This window comes from Artemia franciscana, chromosome 3 (assembly GCF_032884065.1).
Source record: "Artemia franciscana chromosome 3, ASM3288406v1, whole genome shotgun sequence".
Classification (NCBI taxonomy): Eukaryota; Metazoa; Arthropoda; class Branchiopoda; order Anostraca; family Artemiidae; genus Artemia; species Artemia franciscana.
In genome coordinates, this window is record NC_088865.1 from 34,578,548 (window position 1) to 34,597,734 (window position 19,187).

Below are 19,187 nucleotides of genomic sequence, written 5' to 3' on the forward strand. Positions count from 1 at the left end.
CTGGGACATTGTTTTCCATTTTGTTCACCATTTTGAACAATAGATTTATCTCAAAATTTTGATCGGATAGCCTATCTTTTGGGTGAGGGTAGCCAAGCAGGGTCTGGGACGGACGCTATTTTCTTTCCAATCAAAAACGGGCGCTAAAACTTTTAATTTCCAATCTAATGAGCCACCTGTGAAGTTCCTACTTCAAATCCTCCCACACGAAGTGGCATGGTAAAAAAAAATGAGTAATACACTGAAGCTGTATTGCTCTTTACCTAGGTAACACTATTGCGCTCTCTATAAGATATCAATTTTATTTAATATGAAAAAAAGAAAAACTAAAAACACAATTAAGAGGCTGGATAAATATTTTCTTTTAATTTGAGAGATAAAACTGAATTATTGGATAGGTGAAAAATATTCGTACCTTCATGCATATGCACAACAAGATCAATAGCATAAATAACATCACAGAGGTAGTCCAAAACAATCCACAGGACTGGAAATAAATTTTGTAGCTCCCAAAATACTGTTCGTCCAATAATGAAGACATAATTGTATAATACTGCTATTGTAACAACAGCAAGCCACTGATATACATGAAAAGGAAAGATAATTATTTCTTGGTATACTATTTTACTTCAAACGAAATTAAGAGTAAGAAATATTAATTCCACAAACAAAAGCCAATTGCTCCTGGTCGTGATTAAGGAACTATTTTGTTAAGATATTTAGATAATGCATCACAAATGCAGATAAGAGGGATAATACCATTTTACTGACTATCTGGACATTTTTGCTGGTAAAACTGCCCTAGACAGTCAAACCCAAGACACAAACACAGACAGTCAACTAAATATTGGTCAACCAATCTTTCATTCATTTTTTGTTAGCCCAACTGTCTTAGGTTATAATTGGTTTCACTTCCCTAACATTCCAGGCAGACAGGAGGCCTTCTTAGGCTTTGGATGCTTATTCCCCTTGCAATTTCAGTCAACTTATTGGTCAGCTAACAATAAATTAACTTTTATCTAGTGCAAATTGTCTAATTTTATCAATTGAATCAATCGCCTTGCCTGACACTCATTGCAGAATTGCCTAATTTTGACTTTAGACGCTTGTTTACCTGTCATTCCATGCAAATTAACGTTCCTATGTCAATCCTGAATTCTTGGTTCAACCTGCCTAAGACCATAGGTAGGCGTGCTTGTTTACCTCTCATTCCAGGCAATCTAAGGGTCTTGTGTCAACTTTATTTTCTTGGTCAGCCTGCCAGGGACTCTAGGCAGGCGTGACTTGCTAAAAGATAACAACCAAGTATTGGTCCAATAAGAGAGGCACACTTACTCCCGCCGTTTACCACTGCCATTTAACCAAACACTTGGAAAACTATAGGTTCTATGACTATCTTAGCTCTATGACTATCTACCTTAGTTCTACTGCCCTAGGAATGACGCATTGACGGATAATAGATAGACATATCTGTTCACATATGAATTAACATTATTTTTATACAATCCTAATAAGGGGAGGGAGGATAATACCAGAATTGCCTCTCACTCAATTGTACTATCTGTCTTGGCTTTTTCTACAATTAGCCATAATACAACTATTCCATTTAAATTCAAGTGTCTTTTATCTCACCCACATCGAAACAAACTATCGTTTATCCCCACTGCTAAGGCTCGGATCTGTGTACACCTGTTTAGCTTAAATTATACATTATCGAAAAAAATATGGGCAAAATATTTACTTTTCCGCAGCATTTAAATAGTCACGAAGCATATGAAGGCATAAAACCTTCATATGAGGTCTAATTGGAATAAACTATAAAAATCCAAAATCCAAAAAAGAATATTTTACGAAGTGAATTAGATGACACAGTCAACACGGTACCTGAATATGATGTTTTCTTTGTCTTTATCAGTTTTGACGCCAAAGCTGGTTGTGACTCTAATTATTTGTCTTGTGTCCGTGGTCAGAAAGATATTGGTCTTATAAATGATAATGGAACATTTTTTGGCTTGTATTTACAGAAGTCATATATAGCGTAAGATCTTTAGCTACGGAGGGAACTTCCTTATTTGAGAAATAAAGCTTACCTCTAATACCAACAGAACACCTTATTTGGGCACTAAAAATATCTTATGCTAAACTAGAGCATTGACCTACATACATAACTAGCTGCCCAGACAGGCATCCGACGCTTTTGTGGGAAAAGCCCTACATATTCCTCTCAGGACTGATTAGCAGAAGTTTGATCTTCACTGAATAAAAGCAATGTCCAGTTATTATAATACTTAATATTCAAGTCATGACAATTATATGCATACATTTTTTACCTTCTGAAAATACTGCTTATTGTCGGGGTATGCATAAAGTTGAAATTAATAAAGTCGTATATATTTTAAGCAATGATACATCTGCCATTGGTCATTCATCTACCAGCCTCCAGGGAGGCTCTCAATCACCGTCCTCCAAATTTTTTATCCCCTCCCACACCCAAAAAATGAAAAAAAAACAAAAGAAAAATTAAAAAATAACAATAAAATAAAATTTAAATGAAAAAACGAAAGAATGAGGAAAATAATGAAAAATTAAAAACAAAATTTGAAAATTATTGATTAGTATTGGAGTAGGCATAAAGTCGAAATTAGTAAAGTCGTATATATCTTAAATGATGATATGGCAGGCCTCTGCGGGAAATTATATAATAAAGCCTATTAAAAAATATTACTTAGTATTGGGGTATGCACAAAGCCGAAATTAATAAAGTCGTTTATATTTTAAGCAATGATATGACACGACTATGAGGGAATAATATAATACGTTGGAAAATATTACTTAGTATTGAGGTGTGGATAAAATCAAAATTAATAAGCTCGTATATTTTTTAAGTGATGATACGACAATCCTCTGAAGAAAATGATATAAATAATGCCTTTTGAAAAGCATTGCCTAGTATTGTAGTATGCATAAAGTCAAAATAAGTAAAGTCGTATAAATTTTAAGCCATGATACGATAGTCCTAAGAGGAAAATAATACAAAGAAGCTTATTAAAAAGTGTTACTTAGTATTAGGGTATGCATAAAGTCAAAACTATTAAATGTGTGTATATTTTAAATGCTACTGCAACAGAAATATGGGGAATGTTTGAACTGGTAAAAATGTCTTTTTGGATTTTTATATATGGCTGCCCCAAGTGGTACTCAATGGCTGGTCATCGAAAGATCTAGTTGATTGTATGATTCAATCAGTATTTCTGTATATTGGAATGACAAACACTTGTATCATATTTTAAAAAGTGGGTATAACACAATTCTAGAAAGTATTTACTAAGTATGTGCTAATGTATGTACAACTTGTATCCATAGATAAAATGTATCTACTTCATATATCTCTAACTCTAACAAAAATCCAATTCATCTCTCTCAGACTCTGGTAAAACCCAAATCCATCTATTTCAGACTCTAATATACTACTTTTGAGCTGATAGTAGAGTCTTTATTGGACTTAATCTTGATAAATTCTCACTTCACACGTCTCTAACTCTAAAATGAATCCGATTAATCTATCTCAGACTACGGTAAAAACCTAATTCATCTATTTCAGACTATAGTGTACCCCTTATGAGCTGAAATCAGTGTTTGTGTTTGACTGAATCCTTTTAAATTCCCACTTCATATGTCCCTAACTCAAAAAAAAATTCGATACATCTATCTAAGACTTTGGTAAAAGACCTAGTTCACCTATTTCAGAATCTAGTATACCACTTGTCAGCTGATAGTAGTTCCTGTGTTTGGCTGAATCTTCATTAATTCTCACTTGATATATCTCTAACTCTAAAGAATTCAATTCATTTCTCTCAGACTTCGGCAAACCTATTTCGTCTATTTGAGACTCTAGTATACCCACTGTCAGCTGATAAAAGGGTCTGTGTATGACTGAATCTTGATAGATTTCCAATTAATATGTCTCTAACTCTAAAACTAATCCAATTCATCTCTCTCAGACTTTGGTAAAAACCTAATCCATCTATTTCAGACTCTAATATACCACTTGTTAGCTGATAGTAGTGTTTGGGCTTGAAAGAATCTTGATAAATTCCCACTTCATGTGTCTCTAGCTCTAAAAAGAATCCGATTCATCTCTCTCAAACTATAGTAAAAATAAAACCTAACTCAGCTATTATAGCTGAATATAGAATGCCAGTTGTGAGCTGATGGTAGTGTCTGTGTTTGACTGAATCTCAATAAATTCCCACTTCATAAGTCTTTAACTCCAAAAAGAGTCCAATTCATCTCTCTCTGACTCTAGAGAAAACCTAATTCATCTATTTCTGACTTTAGTATACCACTTTTGAGCTGATAGTAGTGTTTGTGGTTGAATTAACCTTGATAAATTCCCAATCTCGATAAGTTCCCACTTCATTTGTCTCGAAATTTAGAACGAATTCGATTCATCTCTCTCAGACTTTGGTAGCAGCCTAATTCATCTGTTTCAGACACTACTATACCCCTTGTGAGCTGATAGTAGTGTTTGTATTTGAACTAATCGTGATAAACTTCTACTTCATATATTTCGAACTCTAAAAGAAACCGATTCGTCTCTCGCAGACTATGATAAAAACCTAATTTGTCCATTTTAGAATTCAATGAACCACTTGTAAGCTGATGATAGCGTCTGTGTTTGACTGAATCTGGATAAATTTCCACTTCATATGTTTCTAACTCTAAAAGAATCCCACTCGTCTCTCGAAGACTATGATAAAAACCCAATTCGTCCATTTCAGACTTTAGTATACCACTTGAGAGATAATAGTAGCGTCTGTGCTTGACTGAATCTTGATAAATTCCAACTTCTTTTGTCTCGAACTCTAAAAAGAATTCGATTCATCTCTGTCAAACTATGGTAAAAACCTAACTCATCTATTCCAGTCTCTAACATAACCCTTGTAGCTGATGGTAATGTCTGTGTTGACTGAATCTTGATAAAATCCCACTTTATATGTCTCTAGCTCAAAAAAGAATTTGATTCATCTCTCTCAGACTCTAGTAAAAATCTAAATTCAACTATTTAAGACTCTAGTACAAAACTTGTAATCTAGTAGTAGTGTCTGTGATTGACTGAATTTTGATTAATTCCCACTTTATTTATTTCTAACTCTAAAAAGAATCCGGTTCAACTCTTTCAGATTTTGGAAAAAACCTAATTCATTTACTTCAGACTCTATTATTCCACTTTTTAGCTGATAATGGTGTCTGTGTTTGACTGATTCTGGATAAATTTTTAAATGGTATGTTGCCTGCTAATGCCCTTTTTATTATGCTTTCGATTCCATCGTCTATTACCGCATTGTTTTTACATAGTTTGCAGTTTGGCACATAGACAAGATATGCTTTATGAAATTAGTGCAGCAGCAGGCCTTACTTTTTTCCCTTTTCTTTCATTTGAATTCTAATACCAGAAAGACAGCAATGTATCAACAGGTAACATGTTACCAGAACCATAATCGAGAAGCTGAGTCTTATCGTTAACTTTTAGTTTTATCTTTGAATTCTCTTTGAGCACGGTCATCTCTGGAAACGGTACTCTCACATATCCCCTATCACGAATCTTGAACCTTCTTAGTACACCAAAGAAATTTAATGTCTCACTGTCATGAAAATGCAGACATGCATTTTTGATAAGATCCCAACTATAGCTTGTTTCATAATTCAAGTATTTGTCTTTGCCAGCATTTAACACAACGATAAATTTATCATGTGCACATACTTTCCTTGAATATTTCATCTCCACTTTTTTTTTAAATACGATACAGGTGCTTATCATTCAAATGCACAAGAAGACTGATTACAAATATACAACAAATTAGGTAGTGTCGATGACCAGCCAGAGAGTACGACTGGGACAGCCACAAAAAAAACTGGTTCACCAGTCTAATCATTTCCCCCATGTGGATGTCATATCGTCACTTAAAATATATACAGCCTTATTAATTTCGACTTTATGTACACCTTAATACTAAGCAATACTTTTCAATAGGCTTTATAATATCATTTTCCTCACAGGGCTGTCGTATCATCGCTTAAAATATATATGACTTTATTAATTTTGAATCTGCGCATATCCCAATACAAAGCAATGCTTTTCAAGAGGCTTTATTATACCATTTTCCTCTTAGGACTGTCGTATCATTGCTTAAAATATATACGACTTTACTATTTCGATTTTATGCATACCTCATTACTAAGTAATATTTTCGAGAGGCTTTATTATACCACTTCCCTTACATGCCTATCGTCTCATCGCGTAAAATATATACTTTATGTAATTTTGACTTTATGCATACCCTATTACTAAGCAATATTTTTTAAAAGGCTTTATTATATCATTTCCCTTATAAAGCTGTCGTATTCGGTACTTCTCAAAATTTGTTTTTATTTGTTATCTATTTCATTTTTAAGTTTGTTTTTATCTTTCGTAATTTTTGATATTTTTAAATTTGTTTTTATTCTCCGTTATTTTTTATATTTTTTTTTGGGGGGGGGGAGATCTTCGGCGGGAGTATTAGGGGCCCCCTGAAAGTTGGGACATGGTTGACCAAGGGCTGACGTATAAAAACTTAAAATATATACTACTTTATTAGTTTCAACTTTATGCATACCTCAATAATAAGTTATATTTAAAAAGACAAAAAAATTATTCAGTTAATTTTCATGCCATGAATGTTAAGTAAAATAAAAACTGGCCATTGCTATTATTCAGTGAAGATCAAGTATATTCTAATCATGTCCTGACAGAAGTATGTTGGTCCTTCACCCAAAAGCGTCGGATACCTGTCTGGACAGTTGGTCATGTATGTTATTCAATGCTTAAGTTCAGTATCATTAATTATTAGTGCCCAAAAAGGTGTTCTGCTTGTAGTATAGGTAAGCTTTAGTGCTCAAATAAGGAAGTTCACTCCGTATCTGACGACCCTGCACTACTGTCATAGCTTAATTATTTGTGAATCCTGGTTTCACACTTTGAAAAATACAAAAATACTTATATGACACCGAAGTATAAAGCAAGAAAATTTGTAAATACTTCAGAAAGTCCTAGAGACCACTGAAAAAGACGAATCTCGGAAAACAATTCAAAAACTCCGGTAAAGACTTCTTCTAAGCCGTCTTCAGTGACGCCTCAGTATAAACCCTAATTGTAATAACTTACTAAAAGAGGTACAGCTCATATTTTTAAAACATGATCGGATAGTCCTCTACTCATAAATCGACAATCCGGTACGCAGAAAATTACCTTGAAGATAAAACCAAGAAAACATGCTCCGATGTTATACTTCCCTATATTCATTGCTGTCGTTTCGAATATCCTTAATCTTCCCTTGTATATAGTGACTATCAGGAAACATTGCAATCAGATATACTTTTCAAAAACCCTATAGCCCCCCAAAATTACAATCATAGAAAATCAATTTAGCTTTATAAAACCATAACTCTGTAGTATGAACATTAAATTTCAAATTACTAACGATGAACCCCAACGTTTGCGTTTTCTTCAAACACGATGTAAATATTCAAATTTGATTTCTTAAGACGGAATATTATTCTCTTATGAATGGTAAATTTTTTTAGAAAAATCGTATCCACAGATAAAAATTAAGTAAAGCTGTAAAATATCTGTTAAAATTCAGAATTTCTCAATTTTTACGATAGCTAAGAAAGAAAACTTGTGCTCATGTAAGTTATATTAATATTCTTTCTTATGCACTTACAATTGTGAATCCAGATCCGAGGATTGCATTTCGGCGTGGAACTCACCTTATAGTGGTCTGATTTGGATGGATCAATTGTTAGGTCACCTTTGCAACGATTCTTTATAAAGAAAGCCTTAAATCCGGTGTCATGTTTTTCTTCACTGCTGCTGTGAGCAAACTTTCCCAAAAATGGATCTGGATTTGATCGGAAAGACTGAAATTTTCTTCGCCGATGATTTTTGAAAAACTCAATGCTCTGAAAGAGAGAAAAAAATATGAGGTTACAGCAAACAGGGACAAGAACATCGAAGTGTGATTTTCATACTTTTTTATAATATTTGCAACAAAAACCTATTCGGAATATTTTTTTCTTTATTTGATGCGCATTTAGCAGTCAACAGCCCCACTTGGTTTTCTCTAAGAGCAGCTGTCATGATCTTTTCTCTTGGGGATTGCTAGTATTTTCTTGAATTTATGGTAAGGCTGAAGTGTCCCTAATCAAAACACTTTTTTCTTTGAAGGGAAACAAACAACAACTCAGAAACCCTGCTATGACAGCTGAGTGAAGAAAATAATATTTTTGTCATGATCTTTTAAATCAACCCTCAAAAATTCTTCCAGTAAAGCCAAAAACCCAAATTTTTCCAGACAAAAGGATTATGTCCAGCCCATAGACTAAGATTAGTCTAAGTGTTATTCAATTAATCATGAAATACCATTGCTGGGCCGGACCTATGGGAGCCTGGAGGGGGCAAACTCCCCGGGTGGCACGCCAAGGCGTGGCAAGAAATTTGAATTGTAATTTTTTTGGTTAAAAATTGTAATATCTACAGCATTAATTGTGCAGCAGGCGTGGCAAAGTCTGCCCCCCCCCCCTGAGAAAAAATCCTAGTTCTAGCTCTGTATCACAGCGAATAAAACTAACTTTATTAAACCTTCAAACTTGATTTTACAACTGCTTAATTAAAGGCAAAATCAAACTATTATCCTTCATTTATATTATCCTTGATTATCTTTCATTCACATTGATATGATACTAATGATACACCTTATTCTAAAATCCTGAATTTCTGATTGCATGTCTAATTGAATAAAGGAGAACAAACAAATATTAATGTTACAAATAAGTTGAAAGTAAAAATTGAATTAAAGGGCAATTATGAAGTCTATACAACATTTCAAGTTCAGATGTATCGGAACTATCTCCTGAGGCCTTTTTCAACAAGCAACAAACTAAAAACAAAAAAAAATAGCAAGAAGCAATTACGCAAGTAAAACAAAATAAAAGGCGAAGCGTAGAGAAAAATATATATTTAAGGTTTTATTTTCGTACAAATATAAAATATACATTCATATATTTTCTCTTTTTATAGAAGGACTCCAAACAAGAGAAAATCAAGCTGCGGTGTCTTGGCGTGTTACTATAAAAAAAAAGAAAATAAAAGTGATGTTCGTGAAGATGATGTACCATGATTTTCTAGTTTACTTTTTAGGATTTGGAACACCTTTAAACCATCAGCTCCGATTCTTATAGCTGACATATGGGGACGTCTATTCGCTAATGAGGCTTCGTGTTTTGCTTTCTTTTTCTTTTCTTTATCTTTCGAATTACAAAGAGCCGTATTGCCATTGTAATGTCAAGTCGTTATACTTCTATTTACAAAAATATGTATTGTACTTACAAAAAAGCTTGGTGTTAAAACTTTCACCGCTACTACTACTACCACCAACAATTCATCACAGCGCAAAGCAGTCATAGCACAAAGCAGCACAAGAGCGACATAGTGTAAAATAGTGCTAGTTTTCTGCCTGTACCAAACAGTTCGTGCTGGCGAGCTACAAGTAACGAACGACATTTGTCAATAGGAACGGACACTCTAAATAAAGAACACGGATTACAAATATAAAACGTTCGTTATATTTAAGATCACCCATAAATGGCTCCGACTCACAAGAGATAACGAAGAACGGAAAATAAAAATTAATACAAAGATTCCTGCCAGTGAATAAACGAAAAGACTGAGCCTAAATTTCAGCTAAGTTATCTTCAGCGCTCACAAAAAAGGAAAGGAAAACATTCTTTGGTTTCGTCTTTTTTTTCATTCTTTCTACTCCAACGGTGTCAGCATATTTTCATAATGCGGTATGGGTCTAGACTCCGTAGTTTTATGGAAAGATTGGACCTTGAGCCGTATGGATTAAAATGTTATTATATTTTGGAAAGCTCCATGTTATTATTACCTGGGGCTAAAAAGGATCGTTTTTGGTGTGTAGTTAAGCCAGAGCCTACAGTGCGAGAATTGAAGTGAAGTTTCATAGTCTAAGTTGGGTAGGCCAATCTGAAGTTAAGCACCTAAGCTTTCATTCCGTCGAGCCATGTTTTTGTTTTCAACTGAAAAGCTCTTTTCAAGCAAGCAGGCGTCAATTTCAAGTCAAATTGGAACTAAAACCAAATTCTGCTTAAGACGTGTCACGGTTACCCGGCTCAATTGCCAAAGAATTTGGTTCTTTCTCTTTGCCCCTTTCAAAGCAATAATATTAGGAAATTGCCCCACAGCAAGTGCACATTTTGCAGATGAAGGATGACAGATTGCAAAGATTGTCCTTGTTGGCCAACCTTCTAGGATCAGACGAAAAGCAGGTCGTCCCAGAACAGTGTGGGAGGATATCGTAAAGAAAGGTTTAAGGGAAACTAGAACTTCCTGGGAGGGTTTAAAGGGGGATGCGTTAAATAGATTGGCATGGAGAAGGAGCATCAATTTTGGCATCAGACAGTTTGAGATGCTGTGATTTGCTAGTAGTAGTAGTAGTAGTAGATTTTTCGCCCAAAATTCGCTCATACAATGCACTATATTAAAAATTGTTGGGATTGACACCTTCAGTACTGTGGTGTACATTAAAAAAGATTAATTCGATGCATTTGAGGGTACAAAAAATTTGGTTTCATGTTGGTTTCATTTTTAGTTTCATCTTCTTTGTTAATGAAAATTAGGATACCTTTAATTTTAATCAAAAGAATTGGGCAAACGTAATCTAAATACAAGTGAGGGAGTTTTAATTGCGGATCGGTTGTTAGACCACGGCCGTCTTCATGGAGTAGGATCATGTGCTTCTACTGACTTTTGTGCTATCTATATGTATAAAAATGTACTGTCTGTTGTCTGTTATTTGTTGTCTGTCACAATATGATGTCAAAAAAGCTTTCATTTTAATACATGACGTCATATTCAATATGACGTCTTATCTTATATATATAAAAATAAGTTGTCTGTCTGTGTCTCTGTCTGTCAGGTGACGTCATGTTTCTGTGTCGACTGACGTCATGAAGTTAGTTGTCGTCATTTTTGCTATGACGGTGACGTCATTAAAGATATTTAATCATGAAGTTATTTGTCGTCATTTTTGCTATGACGGTGACGTCATTAAAGATATTTAAGACATATATGTTCACGTAGAAATCTATTAATGTTTAAGTTTAAAATGACTGATGAACTTACAACGGCAAAAGCCGATGAAGATGCTCAAAGAGTCTATGCCAAAAAACTTGCTGCTGATAGAGAAAGTCAGAAAAGAAAGCATGCCGAGGAATCAAAAGAACAGCAAGGAAACAGGCTTGAGGCTGATAGAGAAAGAAAGAACAGAAAGCGTGCCGAGGAACTACCAGAGCAACGCGAAAGCAGACTTGCTGCTAAAAGAGAAAGTGAAAAAAGAAGGCGTGCCGAGGAATCACAAGAACAGCAAGAAATCAGGCTTGCTGCTGATAGAGAAAGTAAGAAAAGAAAGCGTGCCGAGGAATCACAAGAACAGCAAGAAATCAGGCTTGCTGCTGATAGAGAAACTAAGAAAAGAAAGCGTGCCGAGGAATCAGAGCAACCTGAAAGTTATCGCCTGGCATTCAGGTACAGCCCAGTCGATGATTATAGCTTGAGTAGATGTGTTCAAATCGGGACAATGTCTAAAATTTGTCCCTATTGCAAGGCCTTGAAATTCAATGGTGAAACAATGGGAATGTGTTGCGCCTCAGGAAAAGTTAAACTTCCTCTATTGGCTGCACCACCAGAGCCATTGAAGACTTTCCTTACTGGAACTACGTCGGAATCTAAGCGTTTTTTGTAAAAAATCAGAAAATACAACTCATGTTTCCAAATGACGTCGTTCGGAGCCCAAATCGAAAATCCAGATCAATTTATGTCTACTTTCAAAGTAAAAGGGCAAATTTATCATAGAGCAGGGTCCCTTCTACCATTCTCAGGCGAGAATCATAAATTTTTACGATTGTACTTCATCAGTGATAGAAATTCTGAATTGAATGCACGTTGCGAAATTTCTCCCAACGTTGAAAGGACAATCGTTTCCCAATTGCAACATCTTTTCCACGAAAATAATAATTTAGTGCGTCTGATCAAAACAGCCATCGATTTGATGCCTACTGCTACGAATAAAAACTGTTATTTCCGCTGACAAAACGCCTCCTGGCCAACATGTGCGTAGATACAATGCTCCAACTATCGACGAAGTGGCAATCGTTATGGTCGGTGATCAGTTTTTACCTCGAGATATTATTCTTCATAAGCGAAACGATCAGTTGTTAAGAATTGCTGAAACTCATCGATGCTACGATGCCCTACAATATCCTATCATTTTTTGGGATGGAGCCGACGGCTATCACTTTAATATTAAATTGATGAATCCAGCCACTAACAAAGAAATGAATAAGAAATGCAGTGCAATGCATTATTATTCCTATAGACTAATGATTCGGCAGGATGAAGAAAATTATATTTTAAAATGCCGTGAATTGTTTCACCAATTTGTCGTTGATATGTATGCTAAAATTGAATCAGAACATTTGCTATATATCCGCCTGAATCAGACCAAGCTCCGCTCTGAACAATACATTCATTTGCGAGATGCAGTTATAAATGACGGTAATACCACAAACGTTGGAAGATTAACAATTTTACCTTCGTCATATGCTGGCAGTCCCCGTCATATGCATGAATATGCTCAAGATGCTATTGCGTATGTTCGTCTCTATGGTCGTCCAGATTTATTTATTACATTTACATGTAATCAATCTTGGGACGATATACTGCAGCTTTTACTTCAAGGACAATCGGCGGTTCATAGGCATGACATTACGGCTTGTGTCTTCCGGCAAAAGTTGAAATCACTGATAAACTACATAGTAAAACTTGAAGTGTTTGGGTCAGTGCGATGCTGGATGTACTCAGTGGAATGGCAAAAACGAGGTTTGCCACACGCACATATACTAATCTGGCTACATAAAAAAATTACTTCGAACGAAATTGATGATGTGATTTCCGCTGAAATACCTGATAAAAATCTCGATAAGGGGTTACATGATATTATTGTAAAAAATATGATACATGGACCTTGCGGTGCACTGAACAAAAATTCACCATGCATGGCCAAAGGAAGGTGCACAAAGCAATATCCTCGACTTTTAGTATCAAACACAATTACTGGCAATGATGGTTACCCACAATATAGAAGAAGATCTACTGAAGATGGCGGTAAAACAGCAATAATAAAGAAGCGTAACGGTACCACCATCGAAGTAGATAACCAGTGGGTTGTTCCATATTCCCCATTATTATCATAAACATTTAATGCACACATAAACGTTGAATACTGTAACTCCGTAAAGGCAATCAAATACATATGTAAATACGTCAACAAAGGCAGTGACATGGCAGTTTTTGGCTTGCAGCCCGAAATCAAAGATTTCGACGAAATCGTACAATATGAGGCTGGAAGATACATAAGCAGTAATGAAGCTGTTTGGTGAATTCTTTCATTTCCGATACATGAACGTAGTCCAGCTTTTGTTCACTTAGCGGTACATTTACAAAATGGTCAACGTGTTTATTTCACGGAAACCAACGTGCAACAAAGAGCCCTGAATCCACCGGATACAACATTAACAACTTTTTTTTTCGCTTTGCAAAAATGATTCTTTTGCAAAAAAAAACTGCTGTATACTGAAGTGCCTTCGTATTACACGTGGAATACAAAAATAAAGTATTTGAACGTCGAAAACAGGGTAAGTCAGACGACGGCCAACCTACCATCTTCAAAGATACCACGATAGGAAGACTCTACACCGTTCACCCCAAGAAACATGAATGCTTCTTTCTACGCCTGCTTTTGGTGAATGTACCCGGTCCGACATCCTTTGAGTATTTGAGAACTGTAAACGGTACTATACATGACACTTACCGTAGTGCATGCCAAGCTCTGAATTTATTGGAGAATGACCAACACTGGGATAACTGCATCAATGACGCGTGCAAAACGTCAACCCCAAGTCAAATTCGTGCATTGTTTGGCATCATTTTAACAACTTGCTCTCCATCAGCTCCTACAGAGTTATGGGAAAAATATAAGTCAAAAATGTCCGAAGATATACTCCATCGAAAACAGTTAGAGACGTCAGATATGACTTTTGATTTTACATCAGAAATTTATAACTACACTTTAGTTATTATAGAAGATTTGTGCGTACGTATGGCAAACAAACCTCTTCAGGATTTGGGAATGCCTTCACCTAACCGTATCGCTGCTGTTTCGACAAGTGTAGAATTGGATCGTGAACAAAGTTACAGTACGAGTGATCTATTGTCGTATGTACAAAATAACATTTCCAAGTTAACGTCGGAACAAAAAGACATTTATGATACGATAATGCATTGTGTCGATAACAACGTTGGAGAAATTTTCTTTTTGGATGCGCCAGGAGGTACTGGTAAAACGTTTGTGATAAAACTGATTCTGGTATCAATTCGATCAAAAAATGATATAGCGTTGGCAATTGCGTCGTCCGGAATAGCCGCAACATTGCTGCCTGGTGGAAGAACTGCTCATTCCGCTTTGAAATTGCCGCTGAATTTGCATTCTACAGAAACTCCCACGTGCAATATTTCCAAATCATCTGGGATGGGTAAAGTATTGCAGCAATGCAAACTTATTATTTGGCATGAGTGCACAATGGCACACAAAAAATCGCTCGAGGCTCTGGATCAATGCTTGAAAGATTTGAGAGGGAAGTCGAAACCCTTTGGCAGCACATTAATATTGCTTGCGGGAGATTTCAGGCAAACATTACCTATAATACCTAGATCAACTCCTGCAGACGAAATGAATGCTTGCCTGAAAAATTCTAATTTATGGGCACATGTAAAAATATTAAAATTAACTACAAATATGCGTGTCCGATTGCAAAATGATGACTCTGGTCAAACATTTTCAGATCAATTGCTGGCAATTGGAAACGGAAAGATCCCAGTTGACTCAATTTCAGAACGTATACAACTACCTGCTGATTTCTGTAATTTAGTGACGTCCAAAAATGAATTGATTGAAAAAGTATTTCCGAATATTCTAAAAAATTATAAAAATAATAAATGGCTAAGTGACAGAGCGATTCTCGCACCCAAAAATATAGACGTCCACGAAATCAACAATATTGTTTTGACCAAGATTCGAGACCAGGCAGTCCTTTACAAGTCAGTAGACACAGTTTTGGAACCAAATGAAGCGGTTAATTATCCATCTGAATTTTTAAATTCCATAGATCTTTCAGGGTTTCCACCACACGTGCTACAACTAAAAATAGGCGTACCAATAATACTTTTAAGAAATATCAACCCACCAAAGCTTTGCAATGGCACGCGACTTGCCGTAAAAAAAAACAATGGAAAACCTAATAGAGGCCACAATCTTGACATGGCCTTTTGAGGGTGAGGCTGTTCTTATTCCTCGCATTCCCATGATTCCAACGGATCTGCCTTTTCAATTTAAAAGATTGCAATTCCCAATTTGATTAGCATTTGCAATCACCATCAACGAAACTCAAGGTCAATCAATAGAAAAATGTGGTATAGATCTTAATACTGATTGTTTTTCCCATGGACAATTGTACGTTGCATGTTCGAGGGTCGGTAAACCTGACAATCTATTTATATGCAGCGACAATTGGACAGCGAAGAATGTTGTATATTCGCAAGTTTTACGCAGTTAATTTGTATTGTATCTATCTATCTATCTATCTATATAAAAACCAGTTGTGTGTATGCATGTTTGTTTGTTTGTAAAAAGAGCGTTTGCATATGACGTCATTATTAGTACATACGGCTTTGTATATGCACAGACAATGGGAAAGCCAAGAATGTTGTATATTCGCAATTTTTACGTAGTTTGAAACACATATATAAATCTATCTATATTCAAAGGTGGGATACAGGGACACAACTACAATGGCGCGTAACTAATATGGCGCGTAACGACTTACGCGCACGGGGGGGCTTGGGGGGGGCGCGAAGCGCCCCACCAACTAGGTGTTGGGGTGGCGCGAAGCGCCACCCCAACAGCCAGTTCAATATAAATATTTGCGGCTCAGAGAAAAAGTACCATTACATTGTAGCTCAAAGAGAAAGTATCACTTATGTCAAAGAAAAATCATCCTATAATGTCACCAAAAAGGGAACACAAGGAGGAAACAACAGAGCAACGCAAAACCAGGCTTGTGGCTCAAAGAGAAAGGGCTAAATTAGGAATGTCCAGTTTACGTCAACTAATGCGTGTCGAGGAACCAGCAGAGCAAAGCGAAACCAGGCTTGCAGCTGAAAGAGATAGTAAAAAAAAGAGGCGTGTCGAGGAATCGCCAGAGCAACGCGAAACCAGGCTTGCGGCTTTACGTCAACGAAGGCGTGTCGAGGAATCACTAGAGCAACGTGAAACCAGGCTTGCGGCTTTATGAGTAATAGAAACAGCAATATTGTCAGGACCTTCTGAGGGTGAGGCTGTTCTTATTCCTCGCATTCCCATGATTCCAACAGATCTGTCTTTTCAATTTAAAAGATTGTAATTCCCAATTCGATTAGCATTTGTAGTCACCATCAACAAAGCTCAAGGTCAATCATTAGAAAAATGCGGTATAGATCTTAATACAGATTGTTTTTCCCATGGACAATTATATGTTGCATGTTCTAGAGTCGTTAAACCGAACAATCTATTTATATGCAGCGGCAATGGGATTGCAATGAATGTTTTATGTTCACAAGTTTTACGCAGTTAAAAATTAGCACCTTGCAAACGTCTTGCTTTAGGAAGGGGGGGTTAGGCCTGCGGCTCAGAAAGAAATTACCAAAAGAAAGTGTGTCTACGTATTACAAGAGCAACGCGAAACCTGGATTGCGGCTGAAAGAGAAAGTAAAAAATGATGCGTGTCGAGGAATTACCAGAGTATATCAGAAGAATTATCAGTTGTATATCCGCAATTATTACGCAGTTAAAAATTAGGACCTTGCACACGTGTTGCTTACGCACGCCCGGAAAGAAAAAACTAAACAATAATGAAGAAAAATAAAATAAAAAGAAGAAGAAAAAAATATAAAAAAAAACTAAAAAGAAGTAAACAACTAAAAAAAACTAAGAAGAAAAAAACTAAAAAACGAAAAAAAGAAAAAACTAAAAAAGAAAATTAAAAAAAAATAAATTAAAAAACGAGGGATTACAAGAATTCAAAAACCAAACTTCGAAGCTTAGAAAAAACTGCAAAAAAAGCTTTGAAAAAACTGCAATAGAACACAAGGGACAAAGAGAATCCATATATAGAAGCCTACCGCGTGCCGGGCTGGGGCCCGGCGGCGAAGCCACCAGGACCCAGCTAGTTTCTTATATTTTTGAAGTGTCTAAAAGGTTTCGAGGGATTAAAAACGGATTAGAGGTAAAAGACCAATTAGATAGTAGAAAACAACACTCGGCTGTTAGGCCGTGATCATCTATGTCGATGAAGGACTTGGAACTTTTCCTAGTTGGTGTAAATATTTTTGGTTCCAGGTAAGCGCCTTAAACTTACCTAAAGTGGTTAATAATATTTTTTTCACATTGCTCTTGTTTCCAATATACTTGAGGCTAAGTAAATTTTGTCTCCATGCGGGTACTCCGTAAATATACGTAAAAATACAGCACAGTGAAGTAGTTTTAAAATTACTGTAATAAAGAGTAGCTGCAGCATTGTGATTATTAGAAATTAAAGACAGATATACAGTGCTAATTAGGTTCTATACGATGAAATTTTTAAGTTTAATCGGTAACGATGCCGACGATTAAAAGGGACAGGCTTCACTATAAACACAAATACTTATATTTTTTAAATCCCTTCTTATACAATGGTCATCTTCAGTGATGAGGGGTTGGCATCTTTTGCTAGTGAGTGAACCTATTATTGGCTTCTGGTACATTTGAGGATGCAAAATACTCGGTTACACATCCACTATGGAAAGCGACATGGAAGTAAGAATAGATTGCTAAAGATCAGTCATCTTCTAAGATGAGGTGGAAGACACTTATGCAAATTAGTTTATCCTTTTTCTGGTCTCCTGGCTAGATTTGGCTTCGGTGGGGAAATCTGAGGGGCACTACCATTATATGGTAAAAACTGATGAGTTATACGAAATGGGGGTCTAAATATCCTATTTATAGATAGTCGATAGTGAAAAAACAGATCCAAAGAGTTTCATCAGCATTCTTTTTAGTACAATCATCTTCATGAGTGAGAGGTTGAAAAGGGTGCAAAACTAGTGTTCATCTAGAATTAAGCGTAAACGCAACTATTATTATTACTTTCGTTAGAAAAAAAACAACTTTTAAAAATTTGTTTTTAAGAGAAGCATTAGGAAACCTGGGATCATTTTTTTTTTAACTCTTAATAGAAAAGCCTGACAGGCCAGGCATTTTTCCAGCACCACTAATCGGTCTTCTTTTAAGGAAATTATATGGGAGCTTTCGCAAGACAAATTTTTCAAGGCTTATTTTGCTTCAGCCACTGACGTCACTCAATCAGTATCAATCAATATCTTTATTATCCAAAAGTACACACAATGGTTCAACAATTAAACGAGTAAAAAAGTGACCAAAAAAAATCAACCCAAAAAAGGTCTTTATGCCATAAACTTTGAATTAAGACCAAGACAGGGTTGCCAACCGGTAAAAAAATCACTAGATTCTTGAAAAAAATCCCTAAATCAGCACGTAAATCACTAGATTATTAACTAGAAATCACAAGATTTGTATACTCTTTACCATTGCACCTAATAATTGTTTTGTTTCTTTACCATGTTCTATACAGGCACAACTACAGAAAGTGGGTAAAATTATCCCCCTCGATGTGGAAAATACCTTAATATTGACATTTTGGCTTTTCTAAAGCAAAAATTACCCTTGAAATTTTGAAAAATTAGTAAGTAAGTAAAATATTTATTGCCCGTATTTTTCACATGGAACAAAACGGAGTACAATGAAAAAAAAGAAAAGAAAAGAAAAAAAGAGACGAAAAACGGAGAGAAATTTAAAATACAACATGAAAAAATACATAATCAAGAACTGTCGAAATGTTTAAGCCAGGGGTGGTTCCAT

General features: G+C 35.7%; 1 protein-coding gene across 3 annotated transcripts in view; it reads right to left on the reverse strand.

Annotated features, from left to right (window-relative positions):
• The window catches only part of LOC136025211 (cyclic nucleotide-gated cation channel subunit A-like), a 71,227-nt gene that overhangs the window by 42,408 nt on the left and 9,632 nt on the right, over positions 1–19,187 (reverse strand). For all 3 annotated transcript variants that reach the window (XM_065701023.1, XM_065701021.1, XM_065701022.1), the window contains exons 3-4: positions 7,810–8,001; positions 416–578 (exon numbers count right to left, since the gene is read on the reverse strand). In XM_065701023.1, coding sequence (XP_065557095.1) covers positions 416–578; positions 7,810–8,001 — 355 coding nt within the window. The remainder of the gene's footprint in view (positions 1–415; positions 579–7,809; positions 8,002–19,187) is intronic.